The following is a 22,138-nucleotide window of genomic DNA, read 5'->3' as shown; positions in this document are numbered from 1 at the left end:
TATCTGATTGTTGCGTACCAGGTGTCTTTGGATTTTTTGTGATGCAGGCTGTTTGGGAAATGAAACTAAATTGCGCATCTAGCTTTGTGACAAATTGTCTAAGCAATTTGTTAGTGACTTCTGCTGGAACAGATTCAGAAATAGCTGTAGTCTTACTGAGATAGAAACTGCTGTAGGACCATTTACACTAATGTCTACTACAGTGTGTAAACTTTTAGATGGCAGACCTCTCCCTAGTCCTGAATCTGTAGAAGTCGGTAAACGTCGGGAGGCTTTGGTAGGCACGCAGTTTCAACTGCTGCCAACATTACGTAGCTGGCTGTGTTGTACAAGGTAGCCATTGTCGTCTGCTTCGTTATTGTTTTTGCGCTGTACTGTTCTGCGTGTTTTTACTGTGCAGTTCTGCTAAACATTATCAAAATGAGTGAAGAGACAGTTACTGGCCCATCTCGGGAGTCGCCAACAACCCCTACGGGTAGGCCTACGGTTAGTTTCACCATAGTTTCATTGCAATCAGATGAATGGTTTGTGAGTGCATAGTAGACAAACAAAAACACACACACACACATTATATATATATATATATATATATATATATATATATATATATATATATATATATATATATAAAGATGATGTGACTTACCAAATGAAAGTGCTGGCAGGCCGAAAGACACACAAACACAAACATACACACAAAATTCAAGCATTCGCAACAAACTGTTGCCTCATCAGGAAAGAGGCAAGGAGAGGGAAAGATGAAAGGAAAAAGGGAGTGGGTTTTAAGGGAGAGGGTAAGGAGTCATTCCAATCCCAGGAGCGGAAAGACTTACCTTAGGGGGAAAAAAGGACGGGTATACACTCGCGCGCGCACCCCCCCCCCCCCCACACACACACACACAAATATGTCTGTATATGTGTGGATGGATATGTATGTGTGTGTGTGTGTGTGTGTGTGTGTGTGTGTGTGTGTGTGTGCGCGCGCGAGTGTATACCCATCCTTTTTTCCCCCAAGGTAAGTCTTTCCGCTCCCGGTATTGGAATGACTTCTTACCCTCTCCCTTAAAACCCACTTCCTTTCGTCTTTCCCTCTCCTTCCCTCTTTCCTGATGAGGCAACAGTTTGTTGCGAAAGCTTGAATTTTGTGTGTATGTTTGTGTCTGTTTGTGTTTCTATCGACCTGCCAGCGCTTTCGTATGGTAAGTCATATCATCTTTGTTTTTAAATATATTTTTCCCGCGTGGAATGTTTCCCTCAATTATATTGATATCATTAATCTGAACCCAACAACTACGTTTGTTATTGTCACTGTTGCATTTCGAAATCTTTTCTGTCGTCTTATTTTCTCTTTCTGTTTTTGCCAGTAGTTTCACTTTGTATTCACCTTCTCCTTTTTACCGTAATCTGCTATACAATTTTATCCCGCCTATGTATACTCAATAATACGTAACCCACTTCCAAGCCATAACCAAAAAAATTTTTTTGCCACTTTCAACACTACCGCCGCTATAAAATCCACCATTTCTAGTTCACAAACAGTTCCTTTCACCTTTTAAACAGCCATTTCGGCTAGTTCTAGTAACTTTCGCTTTATTTCCATTTCCGTTTTTCCCACATCACTGATAATTTTTAGCCGCTTCCCACAGGTTTTAATGTCATTATTTCTTCGTCAGACAATTGTTAGCCTCATTTTCATAATCTGCCACCACAAAACCACTCCTTTTAATATAATACACGCAGTTTTTTCGAAATTTTCCCGAATTTCTCCGTCCTCTAACGTGTTTTGGCGGCAACACAACCACCTAACCTTTGTGCACATCGGTGTCTACCAACCCAAGTCCAACATAGCCCAGCTGTAACCAACACCTTTTCGCCTTTTTTCACACCAGATCTCCAGTTACTTTCCAGTCCACCTTTATCCCTCCCCATATATTTTTATTTTCATTTTCATTTCAGCCTCATGTTACACTTTCCACCTTCTAATACCATGTCACCCTCACAACACCCCCCCACAACAGGCCCATTAAGTTTTATTTACATTCCCTCCGCAAACATGCCTTCGCCCTAGCCGGATTACGCTCCCATATTCTATTTTCTCAGGCTTGTCTGACATTTGGCATTACCCTCAAAGGCCTCACACTTAAAGTTCCCATCTCTGGCTGCAACCCTTCCTTCCATCAGTCCCTATACCAGTTCCAAACTGAACAATCCATTGCCCTCACCCACCTAATCCTTCACCTACACATCAACTCAGCCAATGAACACACCCGTCAACTCCTATCCTTAATAAAAGTCCTTAATCTTTCCTCTCCCACATCCACACCGGCTGTTCAGAGCATGCTCCTACAGGCCAACCGTAAATTAGAACAGCATGCCACCCTCCACCTCAAAAAACTATCCAATCTCCTGGTTTCCCACCTCCGGAAAGGCAACTCACTCACCCTTCACAACCTTTCCAGCAACCTCAACCTCCTCTCATTGCACACAAACCCAGTCTCTCCCATCTACTCAATCTCCCACTTCCAGCTCCACTCCCTCCAAAACCTCAAAATTCCAATCAACACAATCTGGAACCACAACTCCCTAATTCAGTAGTTAACCTTTCCTCCAAACCTCTCTCCCAATCCGAAACCTCTGTCCTATCTAAAGGCCTCACCTTCAGCCCCACTCCCAGATTCAACCAAACAGCCCTCGTCAAAGATTTACTGTCCTACACTCATACTCTCTGCTGGAAATATCGCTTTGCCACGAAGAAAAATGATCCTAATCCTACTCCTAATGATCCAACTCCTCAAGACACCATCCAAATTGAACCCTGCCTGGAACAGTTCCGTCCTCCGTCGCAGCGGGACCCACCTCCTCTTCCTCAAAATCACCCTCTCCAAACCTTCCAGGAATTTCTGACTTCCAGCCTTGCATCTCAATCCTTCTTAAAAAACCTTAATCCTACTCCCAACATCACCACTGCTGAAGCCCAGGCTATCCGTGATCTGAAGGCTGACCGATCCATCGTCATTCTTCCGGCGGACAAGGGTTCCACAACCGTGGTACTTGATCGTCGGGAGTATGTGGCTGAGGGACTGCGTCAGCTTTCAGACAACACCACATACAAAGTTTGCCAAGGTAACCCCATTCCCAATGTCCAGGCGGAGCTTCAAGGAATCCTCAGAACCTTAGGCCCCCTGCAAAACCTTTCACCTGACTCCATCAACCACCTGACCCCACCGACACCCCGCACCCCTACCATCTACCTTCTTCCTAAAATCCACAAACCCAATCATCCTGGCCGCCCCATTGTAGCTGGTTACCAAGCCCCCACAAAACGTATCTCTGCCTACGTAGATCAACACCTTCAACCCATTACATGCAGTCTCCCATCCTTCATCAAAGACACCAACCACTTTCTCGAACGCCTGGAATCCTTACCCAATCTGTTACCCCCGGAACCATCCTTGTAACCATTGATGCCGCTTCCTTATACACAAATATTCCACACGTCCAGGGCCTCGCTGCGATGGAGCATTTCCTTTCATGCCGATCACCTGCCACCCTCCCTAAAACCTCTTTCCTCATCACCTTAGCCAGCTTCATCCTGACCCACAACTTCTTCACTTTTGAAGGCCAGACATACCAACAACTAAAGGGAACAGCCATGGGTACCAGGATGGCCCCCTCGTACGCCAACCTATTAATGGGTCGCTTAGAGGAAGCCTTCTTGGTTACCCAGGCCTGCCAACCCAAAGTTTGGTACAGGTTTATTGATGACTTCTTCATGATCTGGACTCACAGTGAAGAAGAACTCCAGAATTTCCTCTCCAACCTCAACTCCTTTGGTTCCATCAGATTCACCTGGTCCTACTCCAAATCCCATGCCACTTTCCTTGACGTTGACCTCCACCTGTCCAATGGCCAGCTTCACACGTCCGTCCACATCAAACCCACCAACAAGCAATAGTACCTCCATTATGACAGCTGCCACCCATTCCACATCAAATGGTCCCTTCCCCACAGCCTAGGTCTTCGTGGCAAACGAATCTGCTCCAGTCCGGAATCCCTGAACCATTACACCAACAACCTGACAACAGCTTTCGCATCCCGCAACTACCCTCCCGACTTGGTACAGAAGCAAATAACCAGAGCCACTTCCTCATCCCCTCAAACCCAGAATCCCCCACAGAAGAACCACAAAAGTGCCCCACTTGTGACAGGATACTTTCCGGGACTGGACCAGACTCTGAATGTGGCTCTCCAGCAGGGATACGACTTCCTCAAATCCTGCCCTGAAATGAGGTCCATCCTTCATGAAATCCTCCCCACTCCACCAAGAGTGTCTTTCCGCCGTCCACCTAACCTTCGTAACCTGTTAGTTCATCCCTATGAAATCCCCAAACCACCTTCCCTACCCTCTGGCTCCTATCCTAGTAACCGCCCCCGGTGTAAAACATGTCCCATGCACCCTCCCACCACCACCTACTCCAGTCCTGTAACCTGGAGGGTGTACACGATTAAAGGCAGAGCCACGTGTCAAAGCACCCACGTGATTTACCAACTGACCCGCCTACACTGTAAAGCTTTCTATGTGGGAATGACCAGCAACAAACTGTCCATTCGCATGAATGGACACAGGCAGACAGTGTTTGTTGGTAATGAGGATCACCCTGTGGCTAAACATGCCTTGGTGCACGGCCAGCACATCTTGGCACAGTGTTACATTGTCCGGGTTATCTGGATACTTCCCACCAACACCAACCTATCCGAACTCCAGAGATGGGAACTTGCTCTTCAATATATCCTCTCTTCCAGTTACCCACCAGGCCTCAATCTCCGCTAATTTCAAGTTGCCGCCACTCATACCTCACCTGTCATTCAACATCATCTTTGCCTCTGCACTTCCACCTCGACTGACATCTCTGCCCAAACTCTTTGTCTTTAAATATGTCTGCTTGTGTCTGTATATGTGTGTGTGTGCGCGCGCGAGTGTATACCCATCCTTTTTTCCCCCTAAGGTAAGTCTTTCCGCTCCCGGGATTGGAATGACTCCTTACCCTCTCCCTTAAAACCCACTTCCTTTCATCTTTCCCTCTCCTTCCCTCTTTCCTGATGAGGCAACAGTTTGTTGCGAAAGCTTGAATTTTGTGTGTATGTATGTGTCTGTTTGTGTTTCTATCGACCTGCCAGCGCTTTCGTATGGTAAGTCACATCATCTTTGTTTTTAAATATATTTTTCCCGCGTGGAATGTTTCCCTCTATTATATATATATATATATATATATATATATATATATATATAATGAATTAATAGAGGAAAACATTCCCTATGGGAAAAATATATCTAAAAACAAAGATGATGTGACTTACCAAACGAAAGCGCTGGCACGTCGATATACACACAAACATACACACAAAATTCAAGCTTTCGCAACAAACTGTTGCCACATCAGGAAAGAGGGAAGGAGAGGGAAAGACGAAAGGATGTGGGTTTTAAGGGAGAGGGTAAGGAGTCATTCCAATCCCGGGAGCGGAAAGACTTACCTTAGTGGGAAAAAAGGACAGGTACACACACACACACACACACACACACACACACACACATATCCACCCGCACATACACAGACACAATCAGACATTTGTAATTGTTCTGCTTTCGTGTAAGCATGAGATGCAAATTTGTAGTGCCAGCACTGCAACTGGTAGGCGTGCCTTGCCCCCCCCCCCCCCCCCTCCCAACGGCTCCTCTCCCCTCGCCAGCCAATGCTTGTTTCGTCCTCTCCCGCACTCCCCTCACATCTCTGCCTTCTTACAGTTAACACACTGTACCTGTCTCTGCATGACAGCACTGACTTACTACAGCTGTTCTCAGAGTGCTAGCAAAAAGACCAAGAAAAAAAGAATTATCTACATATGAAATTATCTTTGTCACTTTTAATGCTTGAAATCTGTTTTCTTCTAAAAACACTGTACACTTCCTGCTTCAAGCACAATGATTACATGAGCAGTTTCCATAGGAGTCTGGTGTTGAACATGCTGACCCTGCTTTGTTAGTGTCTTTCTTGCATGTTCTCTTGCTATTGCACCCAACTGTGAAGCAACCTTGCTTTGAGCATTTATAACATCCTTTCTGAAGTTGGCAGTATTATGTTTCTCTACTGCAACAACAAACTGAGCAAAATTCTTACTGTGCAGATTTGTGGTCACTTTATTCTTTCAACAATGTTCCATCATTATGTCATTTCATAGATTTTTACAGTTCCAGAAGAAATTTCCAAAATCTGGTTGATGTAGAAAGGACACTTTCTTGAATGACACCTCTCTCTTTGTGTCACAAGAAAGACAGTCTGACTCTAATATGCCCCGCTCCAATGATAAAGATTTCATTTTTGTAATGCAATTCCTTTCAATGTTGGTGATCTCTTATGCCAAAACCCTACTCTCCAAAATAACAATCCCACATCCAATGATTGTCTGGTGTTCACTAAAACATGCCCGGAGTTTACAATAACAGAGAACTAAGAATGCTGACACCACTGACCAGTCCACCCTCTAGGAACCTCTGGTTTGCTATTCCAGTACCTGGCCATCACTGACAGATAATGGAAAGGGGATGTTAGATTTATAGCTTGGAAAGGGAAACCAGTATTGCCAACACTTGGGGCACCATGTTTTCAATAATAAGCTAATTAAAGAGTTCTAATTATCCTGGAGGCTACAATGTACCAATGAATTGTTGGTACTCAAAATCCCCTTTCTAAGTACAACACTCTGAATGTTCTAAATAACGATATTTTCTGTTCAGCTGTTTCAACACGCAGAAAATTTGGTTTGACTTTATCTTCATTCAAACAGAACTGGTTATTAAGAAAAGAGAACGATATAGTCTGAATCAGTCTACAATATCTTCAACGATAATGTTCTATATTCCATTGAACAGGTATGTGCTCCATTTCCTTGAATTTTTGAATCATTTTTCTCATCTTTTTAATACCAGCCAACTATCAAGCATTCCACAATTATTTATGTATGCCTGTCTGCTACTGCAGGGGATAGGATAAGGTAACCTGATTGCAAAAATAGTCATGTATGTACATACATTTTTGAAAGTATAAATATCGAAAGAGGTACAGATAATCACTTGCCTATAGTAAAGGCATAGTGATCATTTCAATCTCATTTATGCACCTATTGACTGCTAAGTGCCTCAACTAATACTTGCTTCTTCCACCCAGGACTTATTATTAGAATTTTTTGTGTAATTTGCAAACATTCAAGCAATAAGGGATAAACCTTACAACAAACTTTTTCCTTGTGTTTTATGATGTAGCACACAACTACCAGATCGCTAGCACAAAGTGGGACTCATTTCTGTATATTCAAGCCCCCTTCTATCTACTAGCGATTAGGGTAGTAAAGGGACCTACATGTTAATGAAAAAACATATTGTATAATAATAAATTCAAGTAGCAGCAAATAGAATATGTCTTAAATCAAGCACTATTCATTCAAAACGTACTGAGAGAATGGCTTCATACATTTTATCTATCAAACTTCAGGAGTATTTCACACAGGTTCAGATGGAATCCCTATCAGACACTATACCCAATATGCTGCCGAGTTAGCACCTCCATAAACTGGAATCTGTCTTACAAGGAGACGGCATGACCGTGGTGTCGGGGATTCGTCCGAAATTTTGTGTGGTGAAAGAGGACCCCTAACGCCTCACGTGGTTAAAATAATAGGACGCACTACCCGGAAAACCCCAGGAAAAATTGACTCAAAGTTTCTTAGGTGGCTTGTAAGTGTAAAATGTTAGCCAGTTGCCGACCCGCTGTCTGGCCTAAATGTTTACGGCTCGGACTCTTATGCCATATGTCTCGGGTTCGATTCCTACTCAGGCACATATTTTTCTTTTGTTATTCCACCAATTATTCAGAAAGTTTCCCAAACCTACATTATCTTTAACAAATTAGTTACATTATTGAATAAAAATTATTTTCTTTTTGTCCAACAACCCAATTCATGGCGGTGGGTTTTCCAGTTTTCATTGTAAAGTATACGAGGAGAAATACTGGTTTTTAATCAGAATAACAAAGTCGATTGGGAAACATTCAATTTTTATACATATAATAATTATAAACAAGAACCGCAGTGGTAATTATCATAAAAACAAACAACGCAATAATTTTTGCGACATCTTGCGCAACATATAAAAGCGGATTTTTTACAATCACAGAGCGTTTGCAATAAATCTGTACAAAAACATGCCCCATTAACATTTACGAAAATGTTTCGAGTTTCTAATAATTTTGAGGCAAACCAGGCATATTGAAGCATGTCTCAGAATATTGGTGACAATTGATTGTGAATTATAGAATGAATTTTTATACAATCCTCCTGGGAATTAATTTCACGATTCTCCCATAACGGTGCGCTGGGGGGGGGGGAAAAAAAAAGAAGGAGAGAGAGGTAAGTGCCAGAGAAGGAATTGAACCCGAAACCCGAGACCTCTGGCGTAAAGGTCCGAGCGCTAACCATGTACACCAGACGGCGGCTCAGCAAGGGACTAACTTTGGATCGATTTTTCTCGGGATTTTCCGAGTAGTGCGTCCTAATATTTTAACCATGTGAGGTGTTAGGGGTCCTCTTTCACCACACAAAATTGCGGACAAATCCCCATCCCCGACCCCACGGTCGTGCCGTCTCCTTGTTAGATCCCTTGAATGAAAAATCAAGCTCGGTAGCTGGAAGAAAGCACATGGTACAACTGTCTACAAGAAGGATAGTAGAAGTGATCCATAAAACTACCATTCAATATCCTTGACATTCTTTTGTTGTAGAATCTTAGAAAATAGTTGAGCTCAAATGTAATGAGGTACATACAACAGAATGATTTCCTCCATGCCAACCAGCATGGATTTCGAAAACACAGATCTTGTGAAACTCAACTCGCACTTTTTTCACGACACCCTAAAAGCCATGGATCAAGGTGGTCAGGCAGATATAGTATTTCTGTAATTCCGAAAAGCTATTGACTTTGTACCACACCTACATTTATTATCAAAAGTATGATCATATGGGGTGTCAGGCAAAATTTGTGATTGGTTTGAGGATTCCTTTATAGGGAGGGCACAGCATGTGTGGAGAGTCATCTACAGATGTAGAAGTAGCTTTGAGTATACGCCAAGGATTTTTGTTGGGTGTCTTGTTATTTGTGTTTTATATAAATGACATTGTGGACAACATTAATAGGAATTTCAGACATTTTGCAGATGATAGAGTTATCTACAATGAAGTACAATCTGAACAAATGGGCACAAATATTCAGTCAAACTACTTTAAATGTTCAGCAACTTAAAACTGTGTTAAAGGAAAAAAAAACTTGTACCCTATGAATATAACATTGACGAGTCACAATTGGAATCGGTAAACTCTTACAAATACCAGGCTGTAACAGCAGGAATGTGAATTAGGAAAATACATCAGCCTATAGACAAAACTACAGAGAGACCGAAATTATCAGAAGAGAGTCTAACAAAGTTTCAAAAATCTGCTTTAAATGGTGACACTAGAAATATACCAAAACCTCCTACATATTGCTGCCATATGGATTGTGAGGGTGAGACTAGATTAATTACAGTACATAATGGTGACACAGAGGCATTTAAACAATCATATTTCCTGCATTCCATACATGAATTGAATGGGAAAAAGCCCTAATAACTAGTACAGTGGGAGATACCCTCTACCTTGCACTTAGAAGTCATTTGCATACTGCAGATAATATTTTGTAGCAGCATTTTGGGTGTTAATACAAATAGTTTTGTTTTATGGTAGTGTCATATAAACAGCTACAAAAACAAAACTAAGAACCTACTGTCATTTTTTTTTTAAATTCAGTTTTACGGCCAAATTGGGAAGACTGCCTGTAAAAATATGCAAATGGATGACCAATAGTTAAACTAATCTTCTCTACCTCTATAACTAGCAGACGGGATGGTGTGCAAGCAAATTCCATCTGATTTATTACCCAGTGTGCCTATAAAACTGAAACCTATCACTAGTTTATATTAATGACATAAACATTTTATAATACTGTGCAAAACTTTTCAAGTATTTAACAATCGATGATAAATTATTAAATGAACTTTAAGAGTATTTGCAAGTGTTTTCACACAAGTTAAGGTTATGTCAATATTAAGATAACTTTGTCAATGACAGCTTACTTACTCGGATGAAATTAAGTATACACTAGAAGATAAAGTTACATATTGGGCACCCTTCTCCCCCAACCTGAATTTTGCCAGTGTTGACAGACTGATCTGTAGTGCAGCCCATTGTCTAGGTTAGGTTGGAAAGCGACAATTTGGTTGAGAGTTGGTGAAGCCAACACATATGAAAGCAGAAAATCTGGTTGCGGTGACAAACTGACTGGTAGTGAAACCTAATATTTATGATCACACCATAATGAAAAATGCTACAGTGGTCCAATACGTAACTTATCTACAGAAGCATAATGAAAAATATTTATGTAAAATGACGTTCCTCACAGTGCTATGTGCAACTGCTACATGTAAGATTATTAATTCATCTCTGCACCATGAAAATCAACATCACACGACAACAGAATGCTTGAAATTATTTGAGCTAATGTATCACAAACTTAAAACAGACATTTAATAAACAAATTTCCTTCTATTCCTTTCTCAGTTTGTCCTGGGTGTGGCAAGATTCTTTACTGAAGGGCACTTGCCTTTCTATGATTTGGCAATTGTTTTTATTCTATGGAAGGTTGCCATTCTTGTTACTAGGTAAAATTTTTTTGTTGCAATAGTATATTATACATGTACTACTGTAATATTGTAATAAGTTACAGGTAAATAGTAGGTGGCTGCATAGATTCTCTCCTCTCTTTTCTCAAAACCCAGGATAAAGCCTCTTCTTAAAAGTTTATTATCCTCACATACCGTGAATAAATGAATTACTGCATACCTAATAACTGAATACTGTAACATGTTAATTCTCTGGTTTTCAAATTATTTGCTTTGGGTTTATTCTGTTTTTATTTACTTATCCCTCCTCTGACCACTTGGCACAACAGTACATGACATGTCTGATACATTACTGAAATAATATATGCGCATACAAAGTATGATAGAATAAGGCAAGGATAGGACAAAGCTGCCGAAGCCTTATCAAAGGAATCATCCCAGCCTTCACCTTCGCATCTTGGGGAAACTATGGATGACCCACGTCACGATGACTGGATGGGGTACAAACCCCACTCCTCCTCAATGCGAGTCCAGGCATTAACAGTACCTTAGCCACCTCACTCGCTACATAAATAATGTAATCTTTAACCCTTATTATGATTACTTACTTAATATTCTGTTAACATTAAGATGTATTTACATCTAAACTAAAGAAATTAGCAATGAACTTTCAGTTAGCAGCTAACTGAAAAAATATTTAATGACATTTTATGTTATACAAGTAGCACCGTCCACAGCTGCAGGATAATTATGAACTTGTTATTACATACGTTTAGGAGCAATGGGCAAGTAATTGTCAGTCTTGCACTTAATCACCTTTTGGAAAGAATCTTGATCTGTTATATCATACACCAGGATAGCACCATTTGACATCCGGTAATAAATTGGTCCCAGAGCGTGGAATCTTTCCTGTCCAGCAGTATCCCATATTGACAGATTAACTCTCTTACCAGCGATATTCAGCTTCTTCTTCAAGAAAGACGCCTGTAAAAGCAAAATTGAAATCGTTCTCAAGTACTGGATTCTTCTAATACTTCAGTATTTGATTAGAAACATTCTATAATCAACTAACCTGCAAAGTAGTTAAGTGTTTGTCGTTGAATTTATCCTCAACATATCTCAAAATTACCGAAGTCTTTCCCACACAACCTTCCCCAAGAAGAACTACCTTAAAATTATAATTTCCCGAATTTGTTAAGTTTGCCATCGCAAAAAAAAAAAAAAAACATTGGAAGAAAATTTAAGAGACGAATATGTATTTCACATTACTCTAATTCTGCGGGGAGCATTCTCTTCCTCGTTGCGTTTACATAATACGCCTCTACATTTTGACAGCGAAAACGCAAACTATACAACTCTTGCAATCAGCTGTTCATTGATTAGCGTGTGGCTGTAGATATCTCGTTGTTGTAACTCATATTTCTTTATTTGATATTATTGAACAAACACTAATATGGAAGAAAGACACTGAGCAAACTAAAATAATTTAATAATACAGTTGACATTAACTTATAATCCCAGTAATACTTCAAAAACACAAAAATTTGTAAAAGTTTCCTTGATTTGACATGAGCAAAAAGTCATAGAGATAGTTTACATACGTTACGCATCTACTTCAATATAATGCAGTGATGAATTCTGGGATCTACATCCGGTCGAGTCGTGCAAAAGCTGTAATTTGGTTGATTATAAAACAGTAACTATGAGACCAAATAAAAGGAGGCTATACTGTATTTTAAAACAATAAATAAATTTGTACAAACTTTCTGTTAATGTTTCATTTAACGGTAAGAGGATTTTTTTGTGAAGTAATCCTAATTTGACCAAACATGCGCCATAAATCTGCGCAGTCAAGCTCTTGAATCTTGCCGTCACCTGCATTGAAAAGGTAAGTTGCTGTTTTAAATTTAAAGTTCTTTCAGTAGCTTACATTCGGAGTTGACATGTACAACGAATGAGTATACGTTAAGAAAATAGATGTAAGAGCTCTTAAAATCATTGTCATTGTAAATTGTTCATATTATTCGATTATTTTACGAAAGAAAATTTCGGCGTCCTGGAGTCTCCATTGTGCGTACCTACAGTATGCCCATTTCAGAAAACGGGGTCAGAAAAGAACAGTAAAAATTGATGACTGAAAATTTTGTTTAATAATTGTTCTTTATACAAAATATCGTAACTGAGATGCGCTGTTTCGTATCAACACTGACAGTAAGGCTGGTACAATCTATGACATTCCCCAATATGTAAGTAGCGTCCTCGGAAACTGTAACTGCAAATAAATGTAAATTTTAGTTAGTTGATTTTAAAAATTGAGCAAAGTGGCTAAACTGAGTACGGTTTTCAGCACCGTTGAGCGATATTTGTAAATCGCAAAGTAATTTCGTAATGTAAATAATGAAAATCGCCACTGACATTCGTTTTACTCTACTTGTCAGTCCATAACTTCTAAAATACTTTGGTGACATTGAAGCATCTATCACAAGTGTAGCGACATGGCACTGAAAAATATTAGTTTTGGAAAGTATAAACTAACTGCTCCCGGTAAAATTTTCGATCTGAGTGATCAAAGCAACAAAGTAAAAATTTCTGAGTCGCATGATCGTATGATGATCACTTCCCTTTTCTGCCGTAATTTTCGTGTCTGTCGGAATATTTCATCGATCTAGGGCTTCTGCAACTTCAAATGCATTTTTATAGTCTCCTGTGCGTAATAGCTGTTGCAGGAGCGACTAAAAGTTAAAATTCATTAGCCGAGAATAGTACAAATAAGATTTATTCGTTGTTTTACTGTGTTTATTTTTTCAAATTCGTAATACTAAAATAATAGGGAATATCGGTGAATATATTTTTACTAATATTTATTCACATATTATAAAAATAAATCTTCAGAACCTTGCTGTTACAATTTTACTGCAAAGATTTCATCATGTGAGAAAAAAACTGTATGATATAATTATATAATTAATTGTTTACCTTTACATCGTATATACTTTCAATGCTCTCAGAATATTCTCATTAAATTTCTACTTTGTGTTGCCTCGTATTATAGAAAGAGAACAATCTATAGTGCACTTTGCCATTTTCTTGACACACTATTGAAGAAGATTCCTGAATTACCAAAGCTATTGTAATGTTGATCGTTTCAAGCAAAAACCATTTACAGAATTTCACAAACAAGGACACAGTGAAATGTCAGACTACACTACAGTTTCATACCTTCATGTACTACTTGTTAAGATAAGGTATTACTGTAATGATAAGACTGCAAACAGACATTAGCAAGTCTTCTGCTTAAACACTGTGTGGGAATGAAATAGGAAGAATGCACAACGTATAGCACAGGGAAAAGAACTATCTATGTTATTTAATATAGACAGTGGGACTTAATTGTGCAATTTAAGTATTAGATGAAGAGCTAGCATTGTTTTTCAGTTAGTTCCACCAGTAGCAAGTCGATGTATATAATCACACATTGTCTAACAGTATTAATGCATATATTGCAGTGTGAAATTAAAGTGCCACTCTCCAAAATCTGTAGTAGGTATGTTTATGATTACAGGGTTTACATTACACTAGTATTTCATCTTCTGCTTTATGTATCAGCCTTGGGAGTATGTATATAACTACATTACCTATTACTGCCCCATTTGTGACCTGCCTGTATAGCCGTGTGCATCACCATACTGCTTTGGAAATTGGATCGAATCTGTCCAGCAAATTAATGATGAGAGCTGATGTACCAACCAGTCCAAATTTGGCTTTAAGGCAGTTTCCCATATCCAACTGCATGAATACCGGGCTAGTGCCCATGTCCTGACTTGGTTACACAATCGGCAAACATTTATAAAATGTTTGCATGTTTTCATTTAGATAACACCAGATGCAGACAGATGGGGTACATGAATTCCATGTGGTGGTGGAAGGTGGGGTTTAGGGTGGCGACAGGAAGGAGTATCCAGCCACCTTCTAACACTAACATTGTCAACTCCAGTAATTAACTTGCCAACCCCATGAAGATATGGGATAGAAGTCCGGAAAAAGACGATATTCAATATTTCCCCAAACTCCACTTTAGAAATTTGAAGGATTTCACCTTTCAGAAGGCAAAAGAAAACAGTTTCAATAGTGATCCAGTTAGGCCTATAGAATTTTCTTTAAAAAATAAGAAGCTTACTCAAGCATAATGGATGAAGATGGAAAAAATTATCTACACCTGTCACTTAGGCCCTGCACCTTGGAAATTGGAGCCAAAGAACATGAGAAAGATTATATTACAATTTCTAAAATTAGAAATTGTGAATATTTTTTGGTATATGGTATCATAATCAGTCCTCGAAGATTTGCAAAATACAGTAGTTTTTGTGTATGGGCGATGTGAGAAAAGGGGTCTTCTGCCTCTTCTTTTGCTGAAAATTGTCGTCCTAGCATAAGCTATGTAGAATTCAATGGCTGTAAAACTAAGAAAGGGCCTTTTTTCCATGCACCATCTCTTGTTTATATTTAAATTTTTGAGACATCCAGATTAATTGTAAAATGTGTTTCTGACATTGCATTTTGAATCAAAGTTCAGGTTTGAGAAATGTCCATCTAATGTACAGTGAGCAGCTCACAGAAATAATAAATGTAGGGCTCATGCTGAGGCATATAGATAGTCATTTTTCCACTCACTCTATTTGCTTGTGGATCAGGTAAGGAAATGACTAGTTGTGGTACAGGGTACCCTCTGCCACACACCGTACGATGGCTTGCAGAGTATGTAAGTAGATGTAAATGCTCGTATGATGCCCTGCTCCAGTGGCCAAATAAATGTTCGGTTTTTTTTTTTTTTTTTAAAGAAAAATATGAACAAGAGGAACAACAGTTATAAAATGTTAAAGAACCATCAGGTAAAAATAATAGATGTCAAGAAATAAATAAGCAAATGGGATAAGAAAAACAGGTATTTAACTATGAAATATGAATTTATTTATTTATTTTTTTCAATGTGTTGAAAATAAAGAAAACGGTCTTTTTTTTCATACTGTCACAGCATATCCATTACTGAGGAGTAGGTGAGAAGTCTGATAAGGAGTGTGTGTGGGGAATGAGTTACTGTGCAGAGAAGATGATATGATTACTCCAGTCACTGTTTTTCGGGGAGGGGGGGGGGGGGAGGAGAGGTGGAAATAACAACAACAACAACATTGTGTGCTAGTTGGGTTGACGGTAGAGAAATCGCAGGACCAACCAAATAAGAATCAAAGTTGAGGACAAGAGAGGTGACAGGCAAACATCAAGCAGAGGGAGGTCAGTCAGGGAGTGGGCCTAAATATATGAGAAAGACAACAAGGTGGTTTCCCAACTTTTGTTGGGGAAAATTTGAAAAATTTGGTTGGAAAATCGCAGGAGTTGAAGTTGACAAAACATGAAGTCTTAAGACTGATTAAATGTACTAACAATTTTAAATGCATTTGTGTTATGTGCCATTATTAACACTTGATAGTATGGAACTAGGCTGTCATTTGAGTGCAAAGGTTCGCAGAAGTAGAATTACCTCAGTTGAACACTAGAGTGTCAAGAAGGAGGGGAAAAAGTGCTGATACTGCATGAAACCCAGTGCTGGTTTGGAAGAATTTGTGATAAAAGCACTCATAAATGACGTTCCAGCAATAGAACATTGTTTTGCAGAATGTTAGATAAGTATTAACACAACTCAATTGTGAAGAATGTGTGAGGAAAACCTGCAGGAAAGGTACATTAGGCCTAAAAACACAGCTTGTGTAGTACAGAGAACAGAGAAATTTGTGTTGCATACAGGAAACAAATTTGATCCTCTTGCCCATGAAGACAGTAAATATGAAGGAAAACAAATGATAAGAAAAACTGGTGATTAGGAGGATGGTGGTAAATCTTGAACAGAGGTGGATGAAAAAGTAGATTGTATGTATCACCTTGTATCAAAGAAAAATGACAAAATTATGTTTTTGCAGATAGCCATGAAAGAGGAACAACCAAATTTTTTTTGTAATACTTAACAGACTTGACATAGCTGGCACTGTCTGACCAGGAGCTCCTGCATCTGAAATTCTAAAGACCTGTCAAAGCTTTATACAGTCTGGAAGCCAATGTATCGTGATATGGGGTGTAGATAATATGTACTGTAATGAAAGTAGATGGGCAATGAGAGTTTTGAAAAATAAACTTTGAAATAATCCACTTATTATCATTTTTGTTGTGGCTGTTAAATGGAGGCATGATGTAATAGAAAAATCTTGTTTTAGTATTGAAATTGGAAACACTAATAGGAGACTCCATAAAATTTGTGAATTATTTTTCTTTGCAACTTTCATACCAGTTGACAGTTCTGTAAAAGAGCTCTCTACAAAACATGGTCTGCACAGAAATAGCAGAGGTAAATAACAGAAGAGTCTGTAGGAACGCTACCAAAACCTTCAGGTGCAGCAACAATGATCTTGCAGTCTTGAAATGCAGCCATCAAACCTGCAATAGCTGACCTGCATTCATCAGCTGAAGTTTCAGAAGCTTCATCTGCTGTTGACCTAACATCAGTTGCTCAAAATCAGCAGTATTGGTCCCTCCACAATCTTCAGCAGTGCAAGACCTTTCACTACCTGATGTGCCTCCGCTATCAACATCAACAACAACAACTACTACTACTACTACTACTACTACTACTACTACAGACACAGGCAGAAGCAGCACAGGAATAAGGAAACTCACTACTCTACAGGAGTTTTGGTCCCCTGCGTCAGTTCTGGAACTAACCTAAGTCAGATATTTGCGTGTACACTTTGTATAATCTCTAATTGCAATTTATGACAAAACAATGCCATCAGAATAACAAGCTTAGGAAATAAACTTAGTATATTTCACCAGAATATAATGAGTCAAAGAAACAAACTGGACTGGTTGTCTCATATTGGTGTTAATGACAGTGAGGCAATAAATAATGCCCAAATACTATATTTTGCTTATCTTATTCCAGAATGAAATTTTTACCCTTGTTGAGAATTTAAGGAAGTACCAAACTGAGTGATTGTAGGATACAGTGCCTTACTAAGGGTAATGAAAACATCCTATAAGCAAAGGGAATGCTTTATACTTCACTCAGAAATCCTAATAAACTTCAGTATAGAGAACACTTTAAATTATATATTTTAGCATCCTAAAGAATGTGATTACAAATGCAAGAGCATATTTATTAAATTTTAAATAGACAGTCCAAATAATAAAAACAGTTTGGAAGGTGGCAAAGGAAAGGCTGAAAAAAATCAGAGAATACAGACAGCTTAGAGTTTGTCATGATGGAAGCATGGTAAATGAAGGTGAAGTAGTCGCCAATATCTTTTAATAACCATTTCTTAACAGTGGGAGATCAAAATGGTTGCAAAGGATCTGTGGTTAAAGCCAAGAAATTTCTAGAAAAACCAGCACAGAACAGGGATGATTAGTAAGATAACCTGAAAGAGTTAAATTTCTGTGGCCAAGCTGTCTAGATGCCTACTAAACATTGTACTTTGTCAGGTCCTCTAAAAAAAAAAAAGTTATTGCATTGTTGAACCATGCCGTGTTCGTCTTCATACCTGAGGGTTTCGACTGTTTCAGTATCACATCATCAGTGCCAATGAATGATTCTTTCTGTGTGTCAATAAATTTGTAAGCTCCAGGTTTTTTTTCTCTCTCTCTCTTCCACAGATTCATTGCCTTCCTATTGGTATTACCATGGGTAAAAAGAGCCAGAATGAGTTTTTGGATTTTCCCTGCACTTTTACTACAGTGAAGTTCTTGAGTGATAGATAAATTTGGTTCTTCCTTGAAGTTCTAGACTGCTCCTCCTCCTCCTCCTCCTCCTCCTCCTCCTTCTTCTTCTTCTTCTTCTTCTTCTTCTTCTTCTTCTTCTTCTTCTTCAGATACTTCTTAACCAAGTAGTAATCCCATACCTATATTTGAGCTACTGTCGTGATGTGACTGAAGAATAACCAACTGGCTGCTTGACCTGTTTTCTATCTTTTTTGGCATATGTAATGAAGTCTAGCTTATGTTGTTTGGTTTCTGTAGCAAGCTTTTTTCTTTCTGTGGCACGTCTTTCCGTCTCAGTAGCAAGCTTTTCTTTTCTCATGCATTCTTCTTCCACTCATTCTTTAATGTGTGTCAACATTAGAAGCACAGGTTTCAATGCATTGCAGAACATTTTCCCTTAATCATTATTTTAGACAGTGGAATTACATCTTCAAGTGGTATAATCTTGCATAGTGTGTGTTGAATGTCATCATCAGTGGGAATTATCATTGAAGAATTGTCACATTGCGGGAGCTGTGAGCATTTATCGCAGAGCGCCTTTGGGGATTTGGCTCATTTTGCCATTTTCTGACAAATGCACCATTGTTGAGTTTGGGGACTAACTGGAACAGTCATGTCCACACAAAAGTGAAGCTTAAATGCAGTATTATCAGTGAGTAAATGGTCAATTCTTCTTATACTATGTGCAAGCAAACCGTCAGAAAAGATATAAAAACAACTACTTACCTCATTTTCTCACCTCTGGAGCAACCTGCCAGGAAGATCTTTCATGGAACACTAAGTTACAGTAAGATAAACCTGTCATATCGATGTCAACTTCTGAATTGGTGGTGGTCAGTTATGAAACTTGGTGTGGGACTTTAACCCACATGGATCTTTACCCCACATACCCTATGTCACAACAGATGAGATTGAGAAGGCAATAAGCCAAATGAAAAACAAAAATTCCACTTGTTGATAGTATACCTATCTAATTACTGAAGCAACTGGAGAAAATACGTATAAAGGTATTGAAACTTGCTAGCTTTTGGAGCCAGTGGCTCTTTCATATGGTGGAAAGGTTGAAGAGGAAGGAGGAGGGGTGAAGGAAAAGGACAGGTGAGATTTTAGGAAATTGGGAGGGTTTGGAAAAATTTCCCACAACCCAGGGTCAGGAGAGACTGAATCGGTCTTTCCTTCTCATCCCGTCCAGTATGTCTCCCGTGATTCAGTGTTGTTGGTGACTTTTCCAAACTCTCCCCGTTTCCTAAACCTCGGCAATCCTTTTCCTTCGCCCCACTTTCTTCCCACTTCAACCTTCCGCCAGAAGGAATAGTCATTGGTTCCAAAAGATTGCAAATGTCAATATCTTTATATGTGTTTTCTCCTACTTCCACTTGATGAGTAAATTCTATCTATGCAATTACATTATATTTTTAAAAACTGATTATTTTTGTTGATATATCGAAGTACTGAAACACTACTGCCAGTTTGTTCTTAAAGTTCTTTGATGCATATTTAGTGAGTCTGTAACCTGAGGTACTGTCCCTAATAGACTCAAATATGCAATCATTAAACTGCTGTCGAGAAAATGTGATGAAGCTGCAGTTTCCAACTGCCAGCCTATTTCACTACTAGCAAATCTTTCTAAAATCCCAGAGAACTTATGTTCAAGAGAATTGTGGACCATCTTAATAAACATAATATACTTAATGAAAATCACTTTGGGTTCCAAAAGGGTATTTCAACTTAAAGGACATCTCTTTTGTCAACCAACTCCTTGAATCTATGAACAATAGGCTGTCACCAGATGGAGAATCTTTTGTGATCTGTCTGAAGCATTTGTATGTATGGATCACAAAATTCTGCAGAAGGAGGCTGAGCACTATGGCATAAGTAGCAAAATAAGGTTGTGTCTCGAATCATATCTAGATGACAGAAAGCAGAAGGTAGTGTTAAAGACTCAGCACTGGCCCGTTTTTGCACTGATGGTGGCACAATGAAATGTGGAGTACTGCAGGGCTTGTGTGTGGTCCCTTAGTTTTCTTAGTCGTTATCAATGACTTTCCATGATGTGTGAGCCAAAAAGCACACTTCACCCTATTTGCAGACAACACAACCATACACAACCATTATGACTGATGAAGTATCCAACTGCAGTCGAGGCCAGTATATTCTAACAGGCTCTAAATTGGTTCACTTCAATTGGTCTGTTCCTAAGTGTTAACAAGACTTAGTTCATTCAGTTTCAAACCACAAATAAAAAACAGGGATTATATATTAATAACAACCTAAACTCACCAGTTCACATCATCAGCTTATATAAAGACAGAATTCAGCAGCATATGCTGTTTGTTCGATTGCATTTGTTTGTGTCTGGAAACAATCAGAGCTGCATACTGTGGATTTTTCTATTCTGTGTTCTCGGCTTCATATTCTAGGGTAACCAATATTTAAGCCTTAATTGAGCAGAAATGGATTATCAGAATTATGAGTAGAGTGCACCCTTGGATGCTTTTCCAGAAATTTATTCAAACCGCTGGGGATCCACACCATACTGTGGCAGTACATTTTTTGCTAATGTACTTCATGAACAACAATCATTCAGTTTATAAAACAAACTGCATATTATGACCATGACTCAAGAAGTAAGTGTGATCTCCACAAAAATATAGAAAATCTCACCATGGTACAGAAAGAAGCAAATTATTCAGGCATAAAAGTATAAGGTTTCTACTCATATCTTGTGTATGTAATATATTTTATCCTTAGAAAATTGCCATCCTTTCAGCTGAATTTTCAGTTGTGGAAACAAGCCAATCACATGAAGAAACATTGTGGTTATTGATGGACAAAATCTGCAATTTGAAGCTAACTGCAAGTTGATAGTAATTATACAGTTTTGATTGTTGTGCTGTAATATGTCATGAAGAAAGAACCAAATACAGTTGAATTATATATGCACCACTATTCAGTTCCATTCTGAAAATGTACAATATCATTTGGGCTTGTTTTATTTAGTTGTTAACCCCCACCCCGCAACCTCGTTATTCTCTTCCTGACTGTTCAGTATTTGTAGGTCATGAGAGGTGTTTACTACTTAGTGACTTGCATCAAATAGTGTTGCAATTACATCCGATTCAATGTATTAACAGCGATGATGTTCACACAACCAGGTGCATCACTTTTTGATTTTTACAGCTTTACGCCATGAAACGTGCACCATTTGCTCATATATTGGAAGTGTGGTGCCCATTTAGAATAAAGCTTCCTCACTTTATGGTAGACAGCTCCTCACTCTGCCTATTGTGGCTATTAACTGATCAACAACCATGCAAAATGGTTTGGAAGTTCTAGAGCTCTTGGTTGCAATGTCTGTATGGATATGTGTAATATACACAAAAGAAAAACATTTTAGCTGAACACCACAACTCTGTTGTAGTTTGCACTAGACTAAGGCATTCTCACAAAAGTTCCACGGGATTCACCAAATGTGTCCACAAGATTCATATACTTAATGATTTCCCAGCTGTTCATGCAAAATTACAATTTTTATGGCACTGTGACAGATAAATTGTTACTGTGCTGAAAAT

At 38.9% G+C, this 22,138-nt stretch overlaps 2 protein-coding genes across 2 annotated transcripts in view; one reads left to right on the top strand and one right to left on the bottom strand.

Annotated features, from left to right (window-relative positions):
* LOC124614019 (ras-related protein Rab-21) overlaps positions 1–12,207 on the bottom strand; it is a 37,598-nt gene extending 25,391 nt beyond the window's left edge. The window contains exons 1-2 of the mRNA XM_047142832.1: positions 11,836–12,207; positions 11,580–11,747 (exon numbers count right to left, since the gene is read on the bottom strand). Coding sequence (XP_046998788.1) covers positions 11,580–11,747; positions 11,836–11,970 — 303 coding nt within the window. The 5' untranslated portion in view covers positions 11,971–12,207. The remainder of the gene's footprint in view (positions 1–11,579; positions 11,748–11,835) is intronic.
* Positions 12,208–12,600: 393 nt separating this feature from the next.
* Positions 12,601–22,138, top strand: part of LOC124614018 (SIN3-HDAC complex-associated factor) — a 30,609-nt gene continuing 21,071 nt past the window's right edge. Inside the window, exon 1 of the mRNA XM_047142830.1 lies at positions 12,601–12,651. The gene's annotated coding sequence lies outside the window, so the exon portion shown is untranslated. The remainder of the gene's footprint in view (positions 12,652–22,138) is intronic.

The sequence above is a fragment of the Schistocerca americana genome, chromosome 4 (assembly GCF_021461395.2).
Source record: "Schistocerca americana isolate TAMUIC-IGC-003095 chromosome 4, iqSchAmer2.1, whole genome shotgun sequence".
Classification (NCBI taxonomy): domain Eukaryota; kingdom Metazoa; phylum Arthropoda; class Insecta; order Orthoptera; family Acrididae; genus Schistocerca; species Schistocerca americana.
This window is presented reverse-complemented; position numbering and strand designations above follow the sequence as displayed.